This window comes from Symphalangus syndactylus, chromosome 24 (assembly GCF_028878055.3).
Source record: "Symphalangus syndactylus isolate Jambi chromosome 24, NHGRI_mSymSyn1-v2.1_pri, whole genome shotgun sequence".
Taxonomy (NCBI): domain Eukaryota; kingdom Metazoa; phylum Chordata; class Mammalia; order Primates; family Hylobatidae; genus Symphalangus; species Symphalangus syndactylus.
The window spans coordinates 43,650,553-43,675,433 of NC_072446.2; the positions used below are offsets into that span (position 1 = coordinate 43,650,553).

Sequence of the window (24,881 nt, forward strand, 5' to 3'; positions counted from 1 at the left end):
GGAGAACAAAGTCTGGCTAATGAAGAGAGAAGCCAGAGAATTTATTTCCTTAACATCTGATCTTTTATTTTGAAGGAGTCCTAGCTCCCTCTGTCTCTCACTCATTGAGTGCCTTGGGCGAGCCCTGTGGCTCCCTTGGCCTCCAGTCCCCTCAGGAAGATGAGGGCTCTATTAGATGGCTTCCAAGTTCCTGCCAGCCTCAAAGCCTGTCTGCTCACATGAGGTGGCAACAACGTCTCCTGAAGTCCTTGAGAGAATGTGCAGGAGATGGTGGCATTTCTGAGAGTGGAGATGGGAATCTCAGCCCCGCAACCTGACAAAGTAGACACACAGAAAAAGATGGGGTGGCAGAGGGCTTTGGCCACAAATGAGCCGGGGGCCTGCTGTGGAAGCCAGTCCCCTCTCCTAGGGGCCGGGGTCCCACCGGCTCCGAGCCTCCCAGTCTCTGCTCTGCAGTCCTCAGGTGCTTGGGGATAGCCACACGGGTCGTGTCCAACTTCAACTCAGCCCACGACACAGACCAGAACCTGAGCGTGGACAAATATGTGGACTCCTTCGGGCGGACTCTGGAGGACCTGACAGAAGACAGCATGTGGTGGGTCCTGCCCCCAGCCTAGGCCCAAGGGCTCTGGAAGCCCAGCAGGTGGAGCAAGGCATCATCTTCCATAACACCACCAGGGAGCTGCAGGCCCAGAGCCCAGCTCTTCTGAGTCTGAGCCAACTCTGGAGGGAGCGAGAGGCACCCTGCGGATAGAGTGGTACCTCTTCCAAGATGTAAGGTCTGAGGTCAAGACATGTAGACTCAGAGGTCAGGAGGGGCCTCAAGATTTGATTGCCTTGAACGCCTGGTTCTACTCTCTCTGGGAATCTGTGGCTTTCTGGGGTGGGGTGGGAACTCCACCCGCACAGGTACCTCTGGATCAGGCTCCTGCTTCCGTATCAGCTGCAGTTCTCCGTGCTGTGTGTCTCAGGTGGGAAACAGACTCCTCAGTTAAAACAAAATTCTTCACATAAAGATTTTAAAAATTCATTCTAGGCCAGGTGTGGTGGCTCACACCTGTAATCCCAGCTACTCAGGAGGCTAAGGCAGGAGAATTGCTTGAACCCAGGAGGCAGAGGTTGCGGTGAGCTGAGATCACACCATTGCACTCCACCCTGGTCAACATGGTGAAACCCCATCCCTACTAAAAACACAAAAATTAGCCAGGCGTCGTGGCAGGCACTTGTAGTCCCAGCTACTCTGGAGGCTGAGGCAGGAGAATCGCTTGAACCTGGAAGGCAGAGGTTGTCTCTGTGAGCCAAGATCATGACACTGCACTCCAGCCTGGGCAACAGAGTGAGACTCCGTCCAAAAAAAAAAAAAAAAAAAAAAAATTCATTCTAACTTACTTAATTTTCTGAAATAGGAAAAACATTCATGTGGTTTAATATTCGAAAGGTACAAAATGGGTTGCGGTGATGTCTGCCTCCCACCCAGTTTCCCAGCCTCCCCATCCTCCTCCTGGAGGCAACACTATCACTGTCTCCTACATCTCCTGTCAGAGAGATGCTCTGCAGACATGAGCACATACGTACCTACAGTGCCTCCCTGCCTTTTCCCCGCTTAAACAGTATTGGCAGCTTTATTTGATACTGTTCTTGCTGGGACATTTAACAATTCCACATCAATACACAAAGAGTTTTCCTTATTTTCCATAATGTTTTAAATAGTAACATAACACTCACTGAGCACCTAGTCTGTGCCAGGTCCAGTTCTAAGTGCTGTATATAGATTAACTCATGTATTTCTTCAAACAACCTGTGAATAAGTTAAGATCATTGATTCTATTTTGCAGATGAGGAAACTGAAGCACAGAGAGGTTAAGTAACCCATCCAAGGCCACACAGCTAGTGAGTGGAAGCATAAGGGTATGAACTCAGTCTGCCTCTCAATTGCATGAAAAAGCCATTGTTCATCGAACCGTCCCATATGGATGGACATTTCAGTTGCCTCAGTTAAAAACAAGTTTTGCTTTTACAAACAAGGCTTCAGTGAATAACCTTGTTCAGATGTCTGTTCACACATGTGCAAGTCTGCCACTCAAAGCCAGCTTTCTAAAGATTAAGAGAGACAGCTGGGCACGGTGGCTCACACCTGTAATCCCAACACTTTGGGAGGCCGAGGCTGGCAAATCACTTGAGGTCAGGAGTTCGAGACCAGCCTGGCCAACATGGTGAAACCCCATCTCTACTAAAAAAAAAAAAAAAAAAAAAAAAAAAAAAAAAAAAAAAAAAAAAAAAAAAATTAGCCAGGTGTGGTGACACACACCTATAATCCCAGCTACTGGGGAAGCCCAGGCATGAGAATCACTTGAACCTCGGAAGCGGAGGTTGCAGTAAGCCGAGATTGCGCCATTGCACTCCAGCCTGGGTGACAGAGCAAGACTCTATCTCAAAATAAATAAATAAATAAAAATTTAAAAAATAAAGATTAGGAGAGACAGTGAAGAGAACACAACACAGAGACATGGAGAGCCTTGTATCCTTGTTCCCCAGGGAAGCGTGCCAGGAGCCCTTCCCGAGCTGGCCTCCAGCTCAGACCATCTCTTTGCTCCCCTTGGCCTCTCCTCTTTTTTGGTTCTCTTCATTCCCTTGCCCTGGAAGCACAAAATACTCACATTCTTCTCTTCTCTTCATGCAGAAAGCACAGACACTTCATTTTGATGATGGGGACTCTGTCACCACCCAGGTTATCAGGGTCCCACCTTTAATCCTCAAATGCTAATCAAGATACTTTCCCCAACAAAGACAGTTGCCTGCCAAAGAGGAGTTCTGAGGCTGACTATACAGATGCCAAGTCAGGCAAACCGGGAATCATGTTTCTGTCTGCTCCTTTCTTTCTGCAAGACCTTGAACAAGTGATGTCATGTTTCCTACTCATATTCTCATTTTTAACACAGGGAGTTAAAAATAAGGCTGAAATTACCAGAGTCTATAGTGCTCTGCATAATCAGAACCCTACCTACCCCCTCTGCTGGCCATATCCCAGAGATACTTGAATACTTTCTGCTCCTTGAACACACTATGCTTTTCCTTGTCTCACTCAGGACCTTTGCACATGCTGTTCCTTCTGCCTGGAATATTGTTCCCTTCACTCTTCCTATAGCTTATTCTTTCTCACTTAAGTCTCACCTTCAATGTCATTTACCTAGAGTAGGTCTATAGGGGTTGTTCTCTAGCTTAAGCTCCTCTTTTTCTTCATAACATTGTCACTTACATTTGTTTGATTTATCTGCTGACTTAGCTTTGACTGTCTCCTTTGTTAGAATGTAAGCAGCATGAGAGTAAAGATCTTCTGTCTTAGTTGCAGTACCTTGGACAACAGGTTCTTGATAAATATACACACACATCTATATACACACATACACATATACACAAACATATATGAATGCTGTGTGCTCATTAGTGTGGTTGAATGAGTGATTCACAACATGCAGCCACAGTTCTTGTGCAGAGTAGGGAGCCCAGGGTCTGCCTCTCAGTAGGATCTTCCCTTCCTATGCCCTCACTCTAGGCAGCTTCACCCATCCTCTCTCTGTGGCAGGAATTTCCATGTCTGGAATGAGAGCTGGTTTGCCCGGCAGGACCTAGGCCCCTCTTACAATGGCTGGCAGGTTCTGGATGCCACCCCCCAGGAGGAGAGTGAAGGTATGCTCAACTGGGTGGGGTAAGTTCCAGACCCCTGCTTTTCCTTACCCATGCTGCTCATGCCCACCCCTCCTGCCCAGGTGTGTTCCGGTGCGGCCCAGCCTCAGTCACCGCCATCCGCGAGGGCGATGTGCACCTGGCCCACGATGGCCCCTTCGTGTTTGCGGAGGTCAACGCTGACTACATCACCTGGCTGTGGCATGAGGATGAGAGCCGGGAGCGTGTGACCTCAAACACAAAGAAGATTGGGAGATGCATCAGCACGAAGGCAGTGGGCAGTGACTCCCGCGTGGACATCACTGACCTCTACAAGTATCCGGAAGGTAAGGGCCACGTGGCGGCCTTTATTACCTTCCCCAGGATGGTCCATCTGCTGCAGAGAGCCCACTGCGGGTGGCCTGGGGCCAGGCCCCGCCCCATGTATATGACGCTGACAGCAGCTTCCATTCACATTGTCTCTGTGCTCTGAGCCAAGTGCCTTTATTTAGGCTACATTAATAGCTTCCTCTGTTTGCTAAACACCTCTTCTGCCTTAGAAGATTTCCCATTTGTAATAATAATAGCTACATTTCCTTGAACACTTGCCATATACCAGGCACTGCATTAGGTATGTTCACATACAATAATAATCACTGCTAATAATAATAATGATGATAGTAGCAGGTATTATTTATTGAACACCTAGGACAAACACATGGCACAGGCCCAATTCAGACTAATAGTAATAGCATCTCCTGTTTAGCATCTGCCAGGGCCTGTGCCATGATACCAATTTATGGCCACTGGTTCATTGAAGAGCCCCTACTTGTTAGGCTACAAAAACAAAACAGTTGTATTTTTTCTTATAGCTGCTTCCAACTATATACTTTAAAAATCTCCCTTTCCCACTGTGTAACAGGTTCCTTAGCAATGTTGTGATCTGACTAACATATTTTCAACCATTTCTGCTTGTTAAAACCATGTCACCAAGTAATTATGACTTCAAGCTCAAACTTGAATTAGACCCTGTCTCCTCCTGTCCCCTGAGCACAAGCTAGAGAAGTGACCCTGGAAGGTTGCTAAAGAGGAGACACAATCTGCTCTGAACACCTCCTCACCTCCCTTTTCTGCTCTCTTGCATCATATTTTACAGCTCTGGTTGCACTTTTTTTTTCTTTGAGATGGAGTCTCACTCTTGCTGCCCAGACTGGAGTGCAATAATGTGATCTCTGCTCACTGCAACCTCCGCCTCCTGGGTTCAAGCGATTCTCCTGCCTCATCCTCCCGAGTAGCTGGGATTACAGGTGCCCACCACCATGCCCAGCTAATTTTTGTATTTTTAGTAGAGACAGGGTTTCACCAGGTTGGCCAGGCTGCCCTTGAACTCCTGACCTCAGGTGATCCACCCACTTCAGCCTCCCAAAGTGCTGGGATTACAGGCGTGAGCCACTGCACCCGGCCCCTGGTTGCACATTTGAATTATCCAGGGAGCTGTTTCAGTTATATATCTTAAACAATAATTACTTATTTGGTCAATTCTGTGGGTCAGCAGTTTGGGCTGTGCTCAGCTGGGATGGTTCATCTTCTCCAGGTGGTGCTGGTTGGGATCTCACATATGTCTGTCACATGGGACTGCTGAGATGGCTGGGTCTGTGTTCCCACTTGGCCTCTCATGTCCCAACAGGCCAGCCCATGCTTTTCTGAATAGCAGCAACATTCCCAGAAGGTGAGAGATGAAGCTGTGAGGTTTCTAGAGGCCTGGCTCAGAATGTGCACCATGTCACTTCTGCCACATTCTATTGGTCAAAGCAATTCATGAGCCCAATCCAGATTCAAGGGGTGGGAAGCTGCAAGGCATTATGGCCATTTTTAATCTACCACAGCAGGCCAGATTCCACCCCTGACTAATTGAATCATAGTCTCTACGGGATGTGGTTCTGGCACTGGGACTTTTTAAAGCTCCCAGGTGGTCTTTAGTGTGCAACCAATGCTGAGAGTACTGTTAGGCTAAGGGGGAGGAAAAGAGGAGAGAGGAGAGCAGATGCCTTTGTCTTAACTGGGTGAGGATTCAGTGCTGGCTAAGTGGGCGGGTGCTGCTGCCCTAGTTTCCTATCTATGCTTGCTGAGGACAGATGGTGGCTCCATCACAACCTGCTGCCATCCAGACTAATCCCTGTGCTGTTCCTCTAGACACTGCTGATTTCTTGTGCTATTTGGGCCCTTTCAACACAGCTTCTTTCTGATGCATGATGATTTTTGTCCCCAAGTTCTGCAGAGGTTTTACAAGGCTGTGGCCCCCAACCCTAACCTCCACTGTGTCCCACTCCAAGGCTGGGAACTGAAACCTGACACTTGTGGGTAGGAGGAGCAGTCTTGACTGGCTGTCTCCCACCTGCTCTCTCCCTTCAATTCTCTTCTCCCTGCTCAGGTAGTACACGGCTTAGTAAGCAAGACAGGATAAACAGACCTCCCACAGGGAGGGGAATACCAACTTCCCTTTCTGTAGGCACCCCCAATCTAGATCAGCCAGTCATTTCTTGCTGAAGATACCCCCAAACCTTAATATTGATTCTTTTAAACACCTACACATACCCCCAACTCACACTTTAGCTCCTATCTCCAGGAACATGGCACTTTCTTGACTGTCAAAGACATCTTCCACTTTAGCCGTCTTCTTAATGTCTTGGGGGTGAGCTATGGATGAGGGGAGTATGTGGTAAGGCCTCTTCTGAGCTGGCACCTCTCTGATAAGACCTGCAGATTGATTGCTGGGTCCCTTCTGCTGGGAGCTTCTGGAACTTAGAACATGGTGTCTAGCCTGGGCAACATGGCAAAACCCCATCTCTACAAAAAATACAAAAGAATTAGCCAGGCATGGTGGCATATGCCTGTAGTCCCAGCTACTTAGGAGGCTCCAGTGGGAGGAACGCTTGATTCTGGAAAGCAGACGTTGCAGTGAGACAAGATTGTGCCACTGCACTCCAGCCTGGGCAACACAGTGAGACCCTGTCTCAAAAAAAAAAAAAAAAGAACATGAGGTCAGTGGGTCTTTTGTCCTAAGATTTAACCATGACCAGCCAGGCGCGGTGGCTCACACCTGTAATCCCAGCACTCTGGGAGGCCGAGGTGGGCAGATCACCTGAGGTCAAGAGTTCAAGACCAGCCTGGCCAACATGGTGAAACCCCATCTCTACTAAAAATACAAAATTAGCCAGGCATGGTGGCCCATGCCTGTAATCCCAGCTACTTGGGAGGCTGAGGCAGGAGAATCGCTTGAACCTGGGAGACAGAGGTTGCAGTGAGCCAAGATCGCACTCCGCACTCCACCCTCGGCAACAAGAGCGAAACTCCTCAAAAAAAAAAAAACCATGGCCATAGGAGAAATTAACATCCTGTTACATGATGACAGTGATGGCAATCACTGTTACTGAGCGCCTGCTGTGGGCTGGCCATTTTCACATGTTATGTAGTTATTTTATTTAACAAATGTTTACAAAGCCCTTACCATGAGCTTTTAAGTGAGACACTAGTACAACGTTTATTTTACAGAGGAGAAGACAGAGGTACAGAGAGGCAAGTTGACCCAGCCAGGGAACATAGCTAGTAAGGAAGAACTCTCCTGCAGAACCCAGAGCCCATGCTCCTCACTCTGCACTGCACTGCCACTATTTAATTATAATATTGTCCACTGATTATTGACTGCCTACTGTGGGCAACGTAATTTCACATCTAGATTAACAAAAATAATAGTAACGGTATCTAGAACTTGCTAAGCAAAATGATAAGCAATGTCCATGCATTATTTCATTTAATATTTATTTTAAAATCATTTTATGAGCCAGGCATGGTGGCTCACACCTGCAATCCCAGCACTTTGGGAGGCCAAGGTGGGCAGATCATCTGAGGTCAGGAGTTCAAGACTAGCCTGGCCAACATGGCGAAACCCTATTTCTACTAAAAATACAAAAATTAGCTGGGCATGGTGGTGGCTGCCTGTAGTCTCAGCTGTTCAGGAGGCTGAAGCAAGATAATTGCTTGCTCTCAGGAGGCGGAGGTTGCAGTGAACAGAGATTACGTCACTACACTCCAGGCTACAGAGTGAGACTCTGTCTCAAAAAATAAAATAAAATCATTTTATGGATAATCAAACTGAGGTACAGGGAGGTTAAGTAACTTCCCCAAGTTTCCAAAGCCCAGAAGAGCTGGAATTCTAACAAGGCAGTCTACTCTTAGGGCCTCTGCCCTCCTTACTATGCTAGACTGCACGTCTTCGCTGAGTGGCCTTGGTGTGCCGTACACCATGCTAGGCTTTTTCATGTGCTCTCAAAGTAGAGACCCTCCTGAGTGTCAGGCATGATTCAGAGGCAAGGGGACAAAGAGAAGTCCCCAGAGAACTCACCACATGGTGAGCAGACAGTACAGAATAATTCGGAGTGACTGGCACTCTACTGGGGCGTCCAGAGGCTAAAGGAACAGAGAGGAGGAGTCTCTAATTCGGCCAGGGCAGAAGGTATCAGGAAAAGCAGCCTATGGGAGGGAATGCTGAAGGGAGTAAGATTTAGCCAGGAGATGAAAGGTTGAGAAGGCATTCCAGGAAGACAGGGTCCAGCGGGATTCCAGACTCATGCTGGGCAATACTGCTCATGGAAGCCAAGACATCCTTGACTTGCTTGAGCAGTATTCTACAGATGAAATGACAGGGGCTTGTGCCTCTCTGAGTCATGAGCTCTTGCTCTGTCTGTGGAACCAGGACACATGCTAGAGCACAAAGATTCAGAGCCCCTGGGTACAATGTGCTTTGCCCATACTCCTAAGACAGCCTGGAGACTAAGCAAACAGAGAATGAACCTTCCAAACAAAGAAAATATAAAGCCAAGATCTTAGCTGGTGAGGCTGGTACCAGTAGCCAGCAGGGAAGCAAGGCTGGTGCACCTGTCCAGCCATCAGCTTCTGGGCCTGTGTATTAGTTTCCTGGGCCTGCCATAATAAATTGCCACAAACTTGGTGGCTTAAAACATTAGAAATTTATTCTCTCACACACAGTCTGGAGGCCAGAAGTCCAAAATCAAGGGGCTGGCTCGGCCATGCTCCATCCAAAGGCTCTAGGGGAGATTCTTTCCTTGACTCTTCTAGCTTCTGGTGGCTCAGGCATTCCTTGGCTTGTAGTCACATCATTCCAATCTCTGCCTCTATCTTCTCATGGCCTTCTTTCCTCCTATGTGTTTCAAATTCCTATCTCCTTTCTCTTACAAGGACAAAAGTCATTGGATTTAGAGCCTACCCTAAATCCAGGATGATCTTATCCCAAAATCTTGAATTATATCTTCAAAGATCCTATTCACAGGTTATATTCACAGGTACCAGGGGTTAGGACTTGGGCATATTGTTGGGGGGGACGTTGTTCAACCCACTGCAGCCTATGTGGGAAGACTAAGCACCTACTGCCCAGGGGCCTGGCTGGCCAAGCAGACAGGAAACAGTGAGTGCAGTGGCTGTGGGACTACAGTTGCTGAGAGGTTGATGCAGAGACCCTGTGACCAGCACAAGACACTCTCCTTCCACACTCCCTCTCTCCCAGCCATTCTGCTCTCTGTCTTTCTACTGTGCCTTTCTCTCTCCCTCCCTTCTTGCATTTAGTGGGTACCCCCAAGTACCAGGTGGGAGAGTGGACAGGAAGCACAGGAAAGCAGACAACCCCAAAGCACTGTGATGAGGTCAGGCTGCCAAGGTACAGAATGATCAGGGAACAGCAGCAGCAAGGGCAGTACTTGTTTAGATAACAGCAAAAGGGAAGGGTCATTAGCAGCTCTTTTATACCTAAAGGACTTGGCACAAGATGCTTTCTTTGCCTGGGAAGGACCTGCTGACTTCACCCCAAACTTTTGCCTGGCCAGGGGTCTCAGCACCCTATTGACTTCCTTCTAAGCACATATCCCAACTTGATATTTGCTTGAATCTTTATTGTCTCCCTAGAATGCTCCTAGACTGAGAGTTCTAGGATGGCAGGAAGCCTGACTGTTTTGTTCACTGCTGTATCCCCAACTCCTACAGCAGCATCAACTGCATAGTAGGTGCTCAGTACAGATTCACGGAATGAATGAATTGGGGCCAACAGCATATGAAGGGCTTTTAATGCCATAAGGAGTTTGAGTTGTATCAAGAAGGGCCTTGCTTTGTTGACTGCAGGACTGGCTTATGTGAAGCTACAGGACATATAAGCCACATTTTCACATTTTTTTCTATTGGCATGTGTTTATTGAGCATTTACTGAGTGCCAGGCAACCAATGAGCAAAATGCATATGATCTTTATCTTAAAGGATAAAGGAGCTGACATTCTAATGGGGCAGGTAAAAGTAAACAAATAAGTAAAATAACTAGTATTTCAGATACGGATAAGTGTTCTGGGGAAAAATAAAGAAGGGAAAGAGTTTAGGGACTGGTTGAGAGGAAGCGAACATTTGTCATTTAAAATCAGGTGGACTCTAACAGACACCTATAGAAGACTCCACATTGTAGCAGAAACATATACACATTCTTGGAAAGTACAAGGGTAGCATAATCTAGAATTGACCATATGCTCAGCCATAAAATAAGCCTCTGTAAACTTAAGAGGATTGAAATCATACAAAGTGTATAATCTTATTCCAATAGAATTAAATTATAAATCAGTATCAGAAGAGAATTTGATACATTAATAATATGTGAAAATTAAACAATACATACATCTAAATATCCAATGAGCCAAAGGAAAGATCACAAGTCAAATTAGAAAATACTCTGCAGTGAAAGAAAATGAAAACGCAGTATGCCAAAATTTATAAGATGCAGCTAAAGCAGTACACAGAGGGAAATTTATAGCAGTAAAACCTATATTAAAGAAGAAAGATTTCAAATCAATAGCCTAATCTTCTACCTTAAGAACCTAGAAAAATGGCTGGATGTGGTGGCTCGCTCCTATAATCCCAGCATTTTAGGAGGCCGAGGTGTGTGGATCACCTGAGGTCAGGAGTTCGAGACCAGCCTGGCCAACATTGGGAAACCCTGTCTCTACTAAAAATACAAAAATTAATTGGGTGTGGGGGCATGCACCTATAGTCCCAGCTACTCAGGAGGCTGAGGCAGGAGAATCACCTGAACCTGGGAGGTGGAGGTTGCAGTGAGCCAAGATCAGGCCACTGCACTCCAGCCTGGTTCACAAAGCGAGACTGTCTCAAACAAAACAAAAAAAAAGAACCAAAAAAAGAAGAGCAAACTAAACACCTAAAAAAGCAGAAAGAGGAAACAAGAGAGATTAAAGTGGAAATAAATGTAAATGAAATAAAGAACAGAAAAATCATAAAAGAAAATCAACAAAACCAGTTGATTCTTTGAAAAGATTGACAAAATTGATAAACCTTTAGCTAGACTAAGAAAAGAATCAAATTACTAAAATTAGAGAGGACGTCACTACCAACCCTGCAAAAATGAAAAGAACTATAACGAGTGTGGTTTTTAAAGAAAAGTATTTGGTTATCATCCCCAGTTTCTGGCACACAGCTCCTAAAACCCTTGGAGTCTTCAGAATGAGAAGATCATCAGCTATAGCACATTAGTGAGATGACTAGGTGCACCTAGATCACTTTCAGCATGGGGGCTGGTTGCCTGAAAAATCAAGACATGATTAGGGATTGGGGACTTTAAACCCCATCTCTGACCTCCAGGGAGGGGAGAGAGGCTGAAGATTGAGTTAATCACCAAAGGCCTATGATTTAATCAGTCATGCCTATGTAATGAAACTCTGTAAAAACTGCTAAACAATGGGGTTTGGAGAGGTTCCAGGTTGGGGACAACACTGAGGTGCTGAGAGGGTGGCATGCTTAGAGAGGAGATGGAAACCCCACACCACCTCTGCCACCTGCCATACCTTGCCCTGTGTATCTCTCCCACTTGGCTCTTCCTGAGTTTTGTCCTTCATAACTAACCAGGAATGGTAAGTAAACTGTTTTTCTGAGTTCTGTGAACCACTCTAGCAAATTATGAAACCTAAGGCTGGGGGCAGTTATGAGAACCCCAAATCTGTAGCAAAGTTGGACAGAAGTGTGAGCAACCCTGAGTAACCAATACTTGTGACTGGAGTCTGAAGTCTCAGTCTTGTGGGACTGAGCCCTTAAACCTGTGGAGTCTGATGCTAACTCCAGGTAGTTAGTGTTATAATTGAATTGAATTGAATTGTAGGAGACCCAGTTGGTGTCCAGAGAGTTGGAGAATTGGTTGGTATGAAAAACCCCCACACATTTGGAGTCAGAATTGCTATAATTAATGATAGTTTATTAGGGGATACTATGAGCAACTGTATGACAACACATTAGATAACTTTAGATTAAATGGGTAAATTTCTAGAAAGACACAAGTTGCCAAAACTATCTCAAAAAGAAATAGAAAATCTGAATAGATTCACAACAAGTAAAGAACTAGTAATAGTTCATATTGAGCTAGTAATATGAAAACTTCCCACAAAGAAATAATCAGGCCCAGATTATGTCGCTGGTGAATTCTACCAAATATTAAAAGAACAAATATCAATTATTCAGGAATTATTCCAAAAAGTAGAAGATGAGGGAATACCTCTCAGCTCATTCTATAAAGTCAGTATTATCCTGATACCAAAACCAGATGACATCAGAAAAAAAGAAAACTACATATCTATCTTCCTTATGAATGTGAAAAGCAAAAATCAACAATGAAAAGCAAAAATCAACAATGAAAGCAAAAATTCATGAATATGAAATGAATTCAGTTACCGATAAACTGAATTCAGCAACATATTAAAAAAAGATTATATGCCATGAGCAAGTGGGATTTACCCCAGGAATACAAGATGGGTTTAACACTGAAAATCAGCTAATATAATACACCGTATCAATAGAAAAAAGGACAAAACAACATGATCATCTCAGTAGATGCAGAAAAAGCATTTGACAAAATCTCATACCCCTTTATGATAAAAAAAAAAAACACTCAACAAATTCAGAATAGAAGTAAACTTCCTCAGTCTGATAAGTCACCTATAAAAAAGCCACAGCTAAAATGATACTTAATAGTGAAAGGTTGAACATTTACACCCCAAGATCAGGGACAAGACCAAGATGTCCTTTTTTGCCACATTGATGCATCATTTTTATGGAAGTACTAGCCAGGGAAATTAAGCAAGAAAAAGAAATAGATATCTTTTTTAAAATTGTATTGGGAAAACTAGATATCTATGTGCAAAAGACTGAACATTAGACTCCTACATTATATAGAAAAATTAACTGAAAATGGATCAAAGGTCTAAACATGAGAGCTAAAATTATAAAACTCTTAGAAAAAAACGTAGGAGAAAAGTTTCATAATGTTGGATTTGGCACTGATGTCTTGAATATGTTGCCAAAATATTTAATAAAAACATTAAAAATAGAATTATCATACAATCCAGCAATTCAACTTCTAGGTATATGCCCAAAATAATTGAAAGCAGGACCTCGAAGAGATATTTGTACACCCATGTTCAGAGCAGCATTATTCAAAGTAGCCAAAACATCTACAGCCATACCACCCTGAATGCGCCCAATCTCATCAAAATGGCCAAAAGGTGAAAGCAACCCAAGTATCCATCACTGAATGAATGAATAAACAAAATGTGATATATACATACAATGGAATATTATTTAGCCTTAAAAAGAAAGAAAATACCAACAAATGCTGGAACACAGATGAAAATTGAGGACATTATGCTAAGTGAAATAAGCCAGACATAAAAGAACAAATATTCTGTGATGCCGCTTATATCTATGAAGTACCTAGAGTAGCCAAACTCATAGAGACAGAAAGTAGAATGGTGGTTGCCAGGGGCTAAGATCTGGGGAGAATGGGCATTATTGTTTACTAGGTACAGAGTTTCAATCAAGATGAAAAGAGCGCTGGATAGATGGTAGTGATGGTTATACAACAATATGAATGTACTTAATGACACTGAAGTGTACACTTAAAAATGATTAAGATGGTAAATGTTTTGTTATATGTATTTTATCACAATTTTTAAAATAAAAAGAAAGAAGACAAAAGAAGAGAGGGAGGAAGAGAGGGAGGGAGGGAAAGAAGAAATGGAAATAGAGAGATTGCCAAATTGGAAAGAAATGAAACTATCTCTATTTGCACATGACATAATCTTGTATATATAAAATCCTAAGGAATCCATTAAAAAGCTATTAGAAATGATAAACAAGTTCAGCAAGTTTGCAGAACACAAGATCAATATACAAAAATTAATCATATTTCTAGATACTAGCAATGAATAATCCAAAAATGAAATTAAGAAAATAAATCTGTTTACAATAGCATCAAAAAGAATAAAATACTTAGGAATAAATTCAACAAAAGAAGGGCAAGACTTATATGCTAAAACTACAAAACATTGTTGAAAGAAATTAATGTTCTAATAAATGAAAATGCATCCCATTTTCATGGATCGAAAGGGTTTATATTGTTAAAATTGCAATACTCTCAAAATTGATCTACAGACTCAGCAAAATCCTATCAAAGTTACAGCTGAGTTTTTTTTCCCCAAAATTAGCAACCTAATCATAACATTCATTTGGAAACGCAAGGGAACCCCAAATAGCCCAAACAATCTTGAAAAAGAAGTTGGAGTTCTCATACTTCCCAAATTCAAAACTTACTACAGCCAGGCATGGTGGCTTATGTCTGTGATCCCAGCACTTTAGGAGGCCAAGTCAGGAGACTCCCTTCAGTTCAGGAATCTCCCTTCAGGCCAGCTGGGCAACATGGACAACTTCAGCTCTACAAAAAATTTTAAAAATTAGCTGAGTGTGGTGGCATGGCTACCAGCTACTCAGGAGGCTGAAGTGGGAGGATTGCTTGAGCCTGGGAGGTTGAGGCTGCAATGAGCCATGATTGCACCACTGTACTCCAGCCTGGGTGACAGAGTGAGATTCTGTCTCAAAAATAAACAGACAAACAAAAATTACAACAGATATACAGTAACCTAGACAGTGTGATACTGGCATGAGAATGGACATATAGATCAAAGAAATTGAACTGAGAGTCGAAAAATAAACCCTTAAAGTTATGTTCAATTGATTCTACAAGCATGTCAAGACAATCCAATGGAGAAAGAATAAGAATAGTCTTTTCAACAAATGGTGTTGGGACCACTGTATATCCCCACATGCAAAAGAATGAAGTTGTTATACCCCACTGGTTACATGAAAAATTTAAAAAAAGGAAAATAAAAAGAGTGAAGTTGGCCTCCTATCTCACATGATACACAAAAAATTCTCAAAATGGTTTATAGACTTACACGTGAGAGCTAAAACTAAAAAACTTTTGGAAGAAAACATAGGAGTAAATCTTCATGATCTTGGGTTAGACCAAGGCTTTTCAGAAACGACATCAAAAGCACAAGTAACAAAGGAAAAAATTGGACTTTATCAAAGTTAAAAACTTGTCCTGCAAACAGTACCATCAGGAAAATGGAAAGATAGCCCATGGAATAGGAGAGAATATTTGCAAATCATGTATTGAATGGATAAAGCACTCTCATCTAGAATATATGTATATGTAACTCTTACAACTCAACCATAAAAAAAATATAATTTTTTTTTAGAGCACCTGAAAGTCCAAGTGCTCCTCCTGCCTTGACTTCTCAAGGGGCTAGGATTACAGGCATGAGCCACCATGCTTGGTCCATCCTAGCACCTTGAGAGGCCAAGCTGGGAGGAGTACTTGAGGCTAGGAGTTCAAGACCAGCCTGGGCAACATACAAAACTCCATCTCTACAAAATAAAGAAATAAATAAATAATCCAATTTTAAAATGGCAAAAGATGTGAATGAACGTTTCCCCAAAGACCATATACAAATGGGCAATAAGCACATAAAAAGATGCTTAACATCATTAAGTCATTAGGAAAATGCATGTCAAAACCGCAATGAGATACCACTTCACATCCACTAGAACTACTGTCATCAAAAAGATAGACAATTAGTGTTGGCGAAGATGTGGAGAAATTGAAACACTCATACATTGCTGGTGGAAATTTACAATTGTGCAGCCACTTTGGAAAACACTTTGACAGTTTCTCAAAATGTTAAACATAGTGTTACCATGACCCGGCAATTGCACTCCCAGCTACATTTCCAAGAGAAATGAAAACAAACACCCACACAAAAACTTTACATGAATATTTATAGAAACATTATTTAAAATAGATAAAAAGTAGAAACAGCTCAAATACCCATCAATAGATAAATAAAATGTATATCCATCAGATGGAATACTAGTCAGAAATAAAAAGGAACACAGTACTGATACATGCTACCTACAACATGAACGAACCTTGAAAACATGATGTTAAGTGGAAAAATTTCACAAAAGACCACATGTTGTATGATTCCCTTTATATGAAATGTCCAGAATAGGCAAATTATGAATTATATTAGTGGTTGCCTAGGGCTGGGATTGGGGTGGGAAGGAATGGGAAGTGACTCCTGATGGTTACAGAATTTTTTCGGGGGAAGTGACTAAAACGTTCTAAAATTAGATTGTGGTGATGGGTGCACAATTCTGTAAACTACTAAGAAACATTGAATTACACTCTTAAAATGGGTGAATTGTGTGTTATGGAATTATATCTCAATAAAGTTGTTAAAAAAATCAGGTGGTCAGAGAAGGCCTCCATGAGAAGGTGGCATTACATTCTTTGGCAGGGAAGTGAAACATTTTCATAGTAAAAATATATTGTGCAATAGCAGAATTCACATACATTTTAATAATAAAACATGGAATGTTAAAGAACCTTGGTGCCCACAGCAACACCAAGCGATCACCAAGTGATCAGACCAGGGTCACACAGTATCAGGATACCTTCGGGGGAGAGTGGTGTGAAGACCACATGCTGCAGGTTTCAAGTAGGGAAGGGGAACCATCAGAATTGGATTTTGGAATCATCAGAGTGGAAACAGAACTGGAATGGGATGGATCCTATATTCCCAGGAAGGGAGGGGACGTTCTTGATTATTGTGCTCAGTGCCTTGCTTGTGGGCCTCTTGTCCCCACTTTACAGATAGGAAAACTGAAGCTTGCAGGGACAGAGTAATGAAAACAGTAATAAAAGTTCACACACTGACCTCATGGTGAGGCGGTTTGTATGGTGGTCTGATGGGGGAGGAGAGTTGAGAGAAGAGGACAGATTCCAGAGCCTAAGGAGGATGCTCAGCAGGACCTGGTGAGGGCTCTCTTGTGAGTGATAAAGGTGAGAGAAGAGTCAAGAACACCCCCAGGCTTCTGGCTTGTACACCTGGGCTCATGGCTGCACCATTGGCTGGAATGAGGAATGCTGCTGGGCAGTTGGTGGGTTTGGTTGGATTTGAGGCACCTGTGAGACACCTGGGGGGTGCTGTCCAGTTCCTTGTATTGTTCTGGAGCTCAAAAGAGAGTCTGTGCTAGCAGTGGGGAAAGTGATGTATCAGGGGCCCTAAACTCACATGTCTACAGGAGCCCCACTGATAGAACCCCGTGAGTGAGAATTACAGGGTGAAGATCATGGACAACCAGAGAGTGCATTCCCTCTTAGGGGGGCTGCTATTGCTCAACTCTAGACTGATGTAGGGCATGCGGGCTTAGCCCAGGAGGGTTCCTGGCATCACCCAGGAAAGAATTCAAGGATGAGCCAGTGGTGTTAGCAACTTTTCTTGAAGCAGCAGTGTGTAGTAACAGCAAAGGTGCTGCTCCTTGTTGGCCAGGGCTACCCCACAGGCAGTATGCCCAGCATAGCAGCTCTGGGTGATAGAGTGAGATTCTGTCTCAAAAACAAACAGGCAAACAAAAAGTACTACAAATATACAGAAACCCCAACGGTGTGATATTGGCATGAGAAGGGACATATAGATCAAAGAAATTGAACTGAGAGTCCAAAAAGAAGCCCTTAAAATTATGTTCAATTGATTTCTACATGGCTGTCAAGACAATTCAATGGAGAAAGAATAAAAACAGTCTTTTCAACAAATGGCGTTGGGACTGCTGTATATCCACATGCAAAAGAATGAAGTTGTTATACCCTACAGTTTTGTAATCATATTTATACTCAGTTTTAATTAAATGCAAATTAAGGGGCAGATTATGCAGAAATTTTTAGGAAAAGGGTGGTAACTTCCAGGTGATTACCTTGAAAAGGGGTAGTAAGTTCTGGGTGTTGCCATAGCACTGGTGGGCAAGTCTTATAGAGAAGTGCTTTTGCCTCCTCCCTGTTTCCATTTGTCTTTAATCTAGTCCTGAGTTTGAGCCCCAACTCCAGAGTCAAGTCCCGCCTCCTGCCTCAAGACTGTTATTGCCATATAGAGAGTGGTAAGGGAGCATAAATGGAATTTGGAGCTTTACTGCCTGGTTCAAGTCCCAGCTCCCTCACTTACCACATAAGCTGTGTGATTGAGGGGTTACTTTACTTCTCTGTGTCTCGGCTTCCTTGTCTGTTAAATGTGGGTGATGATAATACCTCCGTAGTAGCTCCTAGAGAAAAAAAATATAGCACCGAGTGCTAGAGTACACATAGCAAATCTGCAAAAGTGCTAGCTATCATTATATGAGGCTTTTGACCCAGCTGTCAGAGAAGCTGGAAATTTGCATTTTTATGTGAAATTTCCTGGCAACTGATTTAAAATTTTATTTACATAGAGAATCAAACACAAGGCATGTGGCGCCGGTGTGTGTATGGCTCTTGAACTGCCAGTTTGACTTCCACGAGCCATGGTAAATTAAAGGAGCAAGGGGGTGCCTGCCGCTGACGTTGTGTGATGCCCTGCAGGGTCCCGGAAAGAGAGGCAGGTGTACAGCAAGGCGGTGAAGAGGCTGTTCGGCGTGGAAGCCTCTGGAAGGAGAACCCGGATCCGCAGGGCTGGGGGGCGCTGTCTCTGGCGTGACGACCTCCCAGAGCCTGCCACCAAGCCCAGCATCGCTGGCAAGTTCAAGGTGCTAGAGCCTCCCATGCTGGGCCACGACCTGAGACTGGCCCTGTGCTTGGCCAACCTCAGCTCCCGGGCCCAGCGGGTGAGGGTCAACCTGAGCGGTGCCACCATCCTCTACACCCGCAAGCCAGTGGCAGAGATCCTACATGAATCCCACGCCGTGAGGCTGGGGCCGCAAGAAGGTAAGTGTACCCTGGCTTGGTGGAATCAAGCCAAGCCACCTCCTTCTTCAGGAGGGTTGTGGAGATCAGGGGGATTTCCCAGGACTGCATTCATCCCCAGGAAGGAAGGGGACATTCCTGAGCATTGTGCTCAGTGCCTTGCCTCTTGTCCCCACTTTACAGATGAGAAAACTGAGACTCGGAGGGGCAAAACAATAATAACAGTAATGCAAGTCCACATGCATCCGGTGGCAATCTGATGAAGATGTGATTTATAGTTTCTATGTTTTTAATTAGAATGAATATTTACACACCAAATAAATACATGCTGGGGGTATTTCAGCATATATGGAATATGCCATGCATTACTTTTCTAAAATCCAAAAAAAATCTGGAGCCCATTTGGCTCCAGGTGTTCTGTGGGAGAGGGCTGGACTGGTAACAGATGGTTTTCTTTGTTTTGGTTTTCAGGTTTTTTTGAGACAGAGTCTCGCTCTGTCACCCAGGCTGGAGTGAAGTGGTGTGATCTTAGCTCACTGCAACCTCCACCTCCCGGGTTCAAGGGATTCTCTTGCCTCAGCCTCCTGAGTAGCTGGGACTATAGGCGTGCACCACAGATAATTTTTGTATTTTTAGTAGAGAAGGGGTTTCACGATGTTGCCCAGGCTGGACTCAAGTGATCCGCCCACCTTGGCCTCCCAAAGTGCTGGGATGACAGGCTTGAGCCACGGTGCCGGGCCAGAGATGTTTATTAAGTGCTTACATGTGCCAAGCCCTGTCCCAAGAGTTCTGCATGTGACAGCATAATCCCTCCAGCCACCTTGTGCATGGTACTAGTGCTAGCTCCATCTTTGAAAGGAGAAAACTTACACCAAGAAAGGTGAAGTCACGAGTTCAGGGTCGCACAGTCAGTGTGCATAGTTGCAGGACCCAAATCCAGGCAGTCTGGCATGAGAGACACACTCCTGACCAAGACCAGAAAGGGGCAAAGCCAGGGTTCAAGGCCAGGAACGTTGACCACAGTGCACATTTACTCAGCTGATGCAATTGCTTGACTGCAGGTTATGGAATGGTCAGGTCAGCCCACACCAAATATGCTCAACACACCTAATGGTACATTTGCCTAAAATTTATCCTTAGTATTTCATAGCAGAAGAGAATAGCTTCAGTCTTTTTAAAGGTTTTTGTATTTTTTTAACTGACCTCATTCCAACTGTTTCTTAAAAAAATATATCGAGGCTGGGCACGGCGGCTCACGCCTGTAATCCTAGCACTTTGGGAGGCCAAGGCAGGTGGATCATGAGGTCAGGAGATCGAAACCATCCTGGCTAACGTGGTGAAACCCCATCTCTACTAAAAATACAAAAAAATTAGCTGGGCGTGGTGGCATATGCCTGTAGTCCCAGCTACTCGGGAGGCTGAGGTAGGAGACTCCCTTGAACCCGGGAGGCGGAGGTTAAAGGATTTGTTTTGTGATCCTTGAACACATAGCACTTCATGGATGATTTATTAAATGTATCCTCTTTGATTATTCTTGCACTTTTTTCCTAGTCTGTCTGTCTGTCTTTTTGCCCGTATCTCCCTCTCCATCTGTCTCTCCTTCCCTGTCTCTCTCTCTGTCTCTGTCTCTTTGGTTTTTTCATCTGTCTCTCTATCTCTCCTCTCTCTCAGTCTATCTCTGTATCTCTATCTCTCCTTTGCCTCTCTCTTCTTTCACATACTTTCTGAACTCTAAGGATTCAATTAAACAAAGAAATTGCTGCTCTGGGCCAGTTTCTGGTAAGTGAAGCTTGTGGATTTTCATAGGGTGTGAAAATGTATGAAGGAGGTGTCACACTTTTTTAGCTTTTTTTGTCATTTATTTTTCACAAAGTCTAAATCACAAAATAACACTTCATCATAAAATTTTAATTAACATACACTTCCCTCTGGCTTTTAGCAATTTTTTTCATATTAAAAGTAATACATATTCATAAAAATTTGGAAAGCAAAAGAGAAAAATCACCTATGATTCTACCACCCACCTACAAACTGTTAATGTATTTTACTTCCAAATCTTTAATGCCTGTTTGCTTTTTGAAAAACAGTTCTAGTTAAATATTGCAAATAGTCATTAATGCCCTGCTCTTTTCATATTACATTGTATTTTGAATATTTTTATAAGCTCCTCACAAACATCATTTTAATGGATGTTTAAATAAATAGAATTTAATAGATCTTTAAATAAATATATGGTGACCTATCTTTTCTTTTAGGTAGTTATCAGCTTATTGCTACTAAAAATAACACTAAACTTTTGTTTAATTTATCTACAGAGTGTCAGGCAAGCAAGTAAACATTTTGATGCAAAAAGAAATCATTTTTTTTCCTCTGGATTTTGGACTTTTGTCATACTATATCACAAAAGTGAAATTCTTGGGCCAGGCGCGGTGGCTCACGCCTATAATCCCAGCACTTTGGGAGGCCGAGGCAGGCGGATCACGAGGTCAGGAGATCGAGACCATCCTGGCTAACACAGTGAAACCCCTACTAAAATTTCTACTAAAAATACAAAAAAATTAGCCGGGCGTGGCGGCGTGTGCCTGTAGTCCCAGCTACTCGGGAGGCTGAGGCAGGAGAAAGGCGTGAACCCGGGAGGCAGAGCTTGCATTGAGCCGAGATTGTGCCGCTGCACTCCAGCCTGGGTGACAGCGAGACTCTTGTCTAAGAAAACAAAAAAAAAAGTAAAATTCTTTGGCCAAATGATAGACTATTAAAACATATAATTTATTAAATTATTAGGTTTTTAAGTAGTTTTAGGTTTTCAGAAAACTTTGAGTGGGAAGTACAGAGAGTTCCCATATCCCTGCCCACCACCACGCCTCTCGTCCTGTTATTAACATCTTGCTTTAGTGTGGTACATTTGTTACAATTAATGAGCCAATATTGACACAGTATTATTAACTAAAATTCATAGTTAACATTAAGGTTCACTCTATGTTGTGCATTCTATGGCTTTTGACAAATGTATAATGGCATGTATCTAACATTCCACTATCATACAGAATAGTGAAGCTTCCACTTCATTCCACTATCACACAGAATAGTGTAGCTTCCTAACATCTCTCAATCCTTATAGAATTGAAGAGAATCAGGGCGTTGCTCTGGATTAGGCTTTGGCTTAATGGAATGTTATGGCTGGTGTGATCTTATATGGAGATCACTAAAACTTTCTCCATATTAGCAATAAGGCTATTTTGCTTTCTTATCATTCCTATGTCACTTTTAGTTTCCTTCAAGAACTTTCCCTTTGCATTCAAAACCTTGCTATTTGGCACAAGAGGCCTAGCTTTGGGCCCATCTTGGCTTTCTATGTGCCTTCCCCACTAAGCTTAATCATTTCTAGCTTTCGATTTAAAGTGAAAGACATGTAACTCTCATTAACTTGAACACCTAGAGGCCATTGTAGGTTTATTAATTGGCCTAATTTCAATATTGTTGTGTATCCGGGAATAGGGAGGCCCGAGGGATGGGAGAGAGATGGGGAAATGACCAGTGAGTGGAGCAGTCAGAACTCACACAACATTTATCAATTAAGTTCAACATCTTACAGGGCATGGTTTGTGGTGCCAGCAAACAGTTACAATAATAGCATCAAAGATCACTGATCAAGGGCTGGGCACAGGGGCTCATATATGTAATCCCAATCCCAATCACTTTTGGAGGCCAAAGTGAGAGAATTGCTTGAAGCTAGGAGTTTGAGACCAGCTTGGGCAACACAGCAAAACCCCGTATTTACAAAAATTTAAAATAAAAAATATATGCTGGGTGTGGTGGCATGCTTCCGTAGTCCTAGCTACTTGGAGGCTGAGGCAGGAGGATTGCTTGAGCCCAAGAGTTGGAGGTTTGCAGTGAGCTATGATCACACCACTGCACCTACAGCCTGGGTGACAGAGCAAGACCTTGTCTTAAAAAAAAAAAAAAAAGATCACTGATCATAGAAGCAAACACATGCTCTTGGAAAAAATGGCTCTTATAGACTTGCCTGACTCAGGGTTGCCACAAACCTTCAATTTGTAAAAAATGCAATATCTGCAAAGTACAATAAAATGAAGCACAATAAAATAAGGTATGCCTGTCTTTGTCCATTCTTTCACTAATACCACACTGTCTTGATTACTGTACCTTTATAGTAAATCTTGAAGTCAGGTAGTGCCAGTCCTCTAGCTTTGTTCCTCTCCTTCAATATTGTACAATTGTACAATTCTATTGACTACTCTGGGTCTTTTGCCTCTTGACATAAACTTTTTTATGTCATGGCTCTTTAAAAAAATCTTAATTGATACATCATAATAGCACATATTTTGTGGGTACACATATTTTGATACATGTATAGAATGTGTAACAATCAAATCAAGGTAACTGGGATATCCATCACCTTATACATTTTTCTGTATCTTTTCTTTGTGTTCGAAACAATACAATTTGTTTATTCTAGCTATTTAGAAATATACCATAAATCAGTTTTAACTATAATTTCCCTACTATATTATGAAATATTAGAACTTATTTTTTCTAACTATCTTGTACCCATTATCCAACTTCTCTTCATTCCTGCCTCCCACCCACACATAAAGTTTGGAATCAGTTTGTCAATATCCACAAAATAACTTCTTCAGATTGCATTGAATCTATAGATCGAGTTAGGAAAAATTGACATTTTGACAATATTGAACCTTTCTATCCATGAACATAGAATATCTCTCCGTTTATTTAGTTCTTTGATTTCTTTCATCAGAGTTTTACAGTTCTTCTTGTACAAGAGTACAGATCTTCTTCTATGTACAGTTCTTCTATGTACAGTTCTTCTAAGTACAGATCTTCTTCTATGTACAGTTCTATGTACAAGAGTACAGATCTTGTACATATTTTGTTAAATTAACGCCTAAGTATTCCATTCTTGGTGGTGCTAACATAAATGGTATTATGTTTTTCATTTTAATTTCCAATTGTTCATTGCTGGTATATAGGAAAGTGATTGACTTTTGTATATTAGTAATCTTATACCCTGTAACCTTGCTATTACCACTCATTAGTTCCAGGATTTTTTGTTTGTTGTCGTTGACAATTCTTTTGGATTTTCTACATAAACAATTATATCATTTGTGAACAAAGACTGCTTTATTTCTTCCTTCCCAATATGTATACATTTTATTTCCTTGTTTTATCTTATTGCACTAGCTAGGACTTCCAATGATGTCGAAAAGGAATAGTAAGAGCGGACATCCTTGCCTTGTTCCTAATCATCATGGGAAAGCTTCCAGTTTCTCACCATTAAGGACAATGTTTGCTGTAGGTTTTTTGTAGATGTTCTTTATCAAGTTGAGTAAATTCCTCCTCTATTCCTAGTTTGCTGAGAGCTTTATCAGGAATGGGTGTTGGATTTTATCAAATTCTTTTTCTGCATCTATTGATATGATCATGTTATTTTTTCCTGTTGATTTGATGGACTATATTAATTGATCTTTAATATTGACCCAGCCTTACATGCCTAGAATAAATCCTACTTGATCATAGCATGTAATTTTTTATACATTGTTGATTCAATTCACCAATATTTTGTGGGAATTTTTGCATCTGTGTTCATATTGGTCTGTAGTTTTCTTTTTCTTGCGATGTCTTTGTCTGGTTTTTGACATAAAGGTAATGCTGGCCTCATAGAATGAATTAGGAAGTATTTCTCTGCTTCCATTTTCTGGAAGATATTGTAGAGAATTGCTATAATTTTTTTTTTCTTAAATGCTTGGTATAATTCACCAATGAACCCATCTGGGATTAATGTGTTCTGGTTTGGAAGATTATTAAGTACTGATTCCGTTTTTTAATAGATGTAGGCCTATTCATGCTGTCTGTTTCTTCTTATATGAATTTTAGCAGATTTTTTCTTTCAGGAACTGCTCCCTTTCATCTAGGTTATCAAACCTGTGGGCATAAAGTTGTTCATAATATTCCTTTACTGTCTGTTTTTTTCCTAACTCCCCAAACTTGTTACCTTTACTATCCTTTTAATGTCCAT

General features: G+C 42.5%; 1 protein-coding gene across 2 annotated transcripts in view; it reads left to right on the forward strand.

Moving 5' to 3' along the window:
- Nucleotides 1-24,881, forward strand: part of TGM6 (transglutaminase 6) — a 49,830-nt gene that overhangs the window by 19,165 nt on the left and 5,784 nt on the right. For both annotated transcript variants that reach the window (XM_055265556.2, XM_055265557.2), the window contains exons 7-10: nt 457-595; nt 3,584-3,687; nt 3,768-4,010; nt 18,506-18,847. In XM_055265556.2, coding sequence (XP_055121531.2) covers nt 457-595; nt 3,584-3,687; nt 3,768-4,010; nt 18,506-18,847 — 828 coding nt within the window. The remainder of the gene's footprint in view (nt 1-456; nt 596-3,583; nt 3,688-3,767; nt 4,011-18,505; nt 18,848-24,881) is intronic.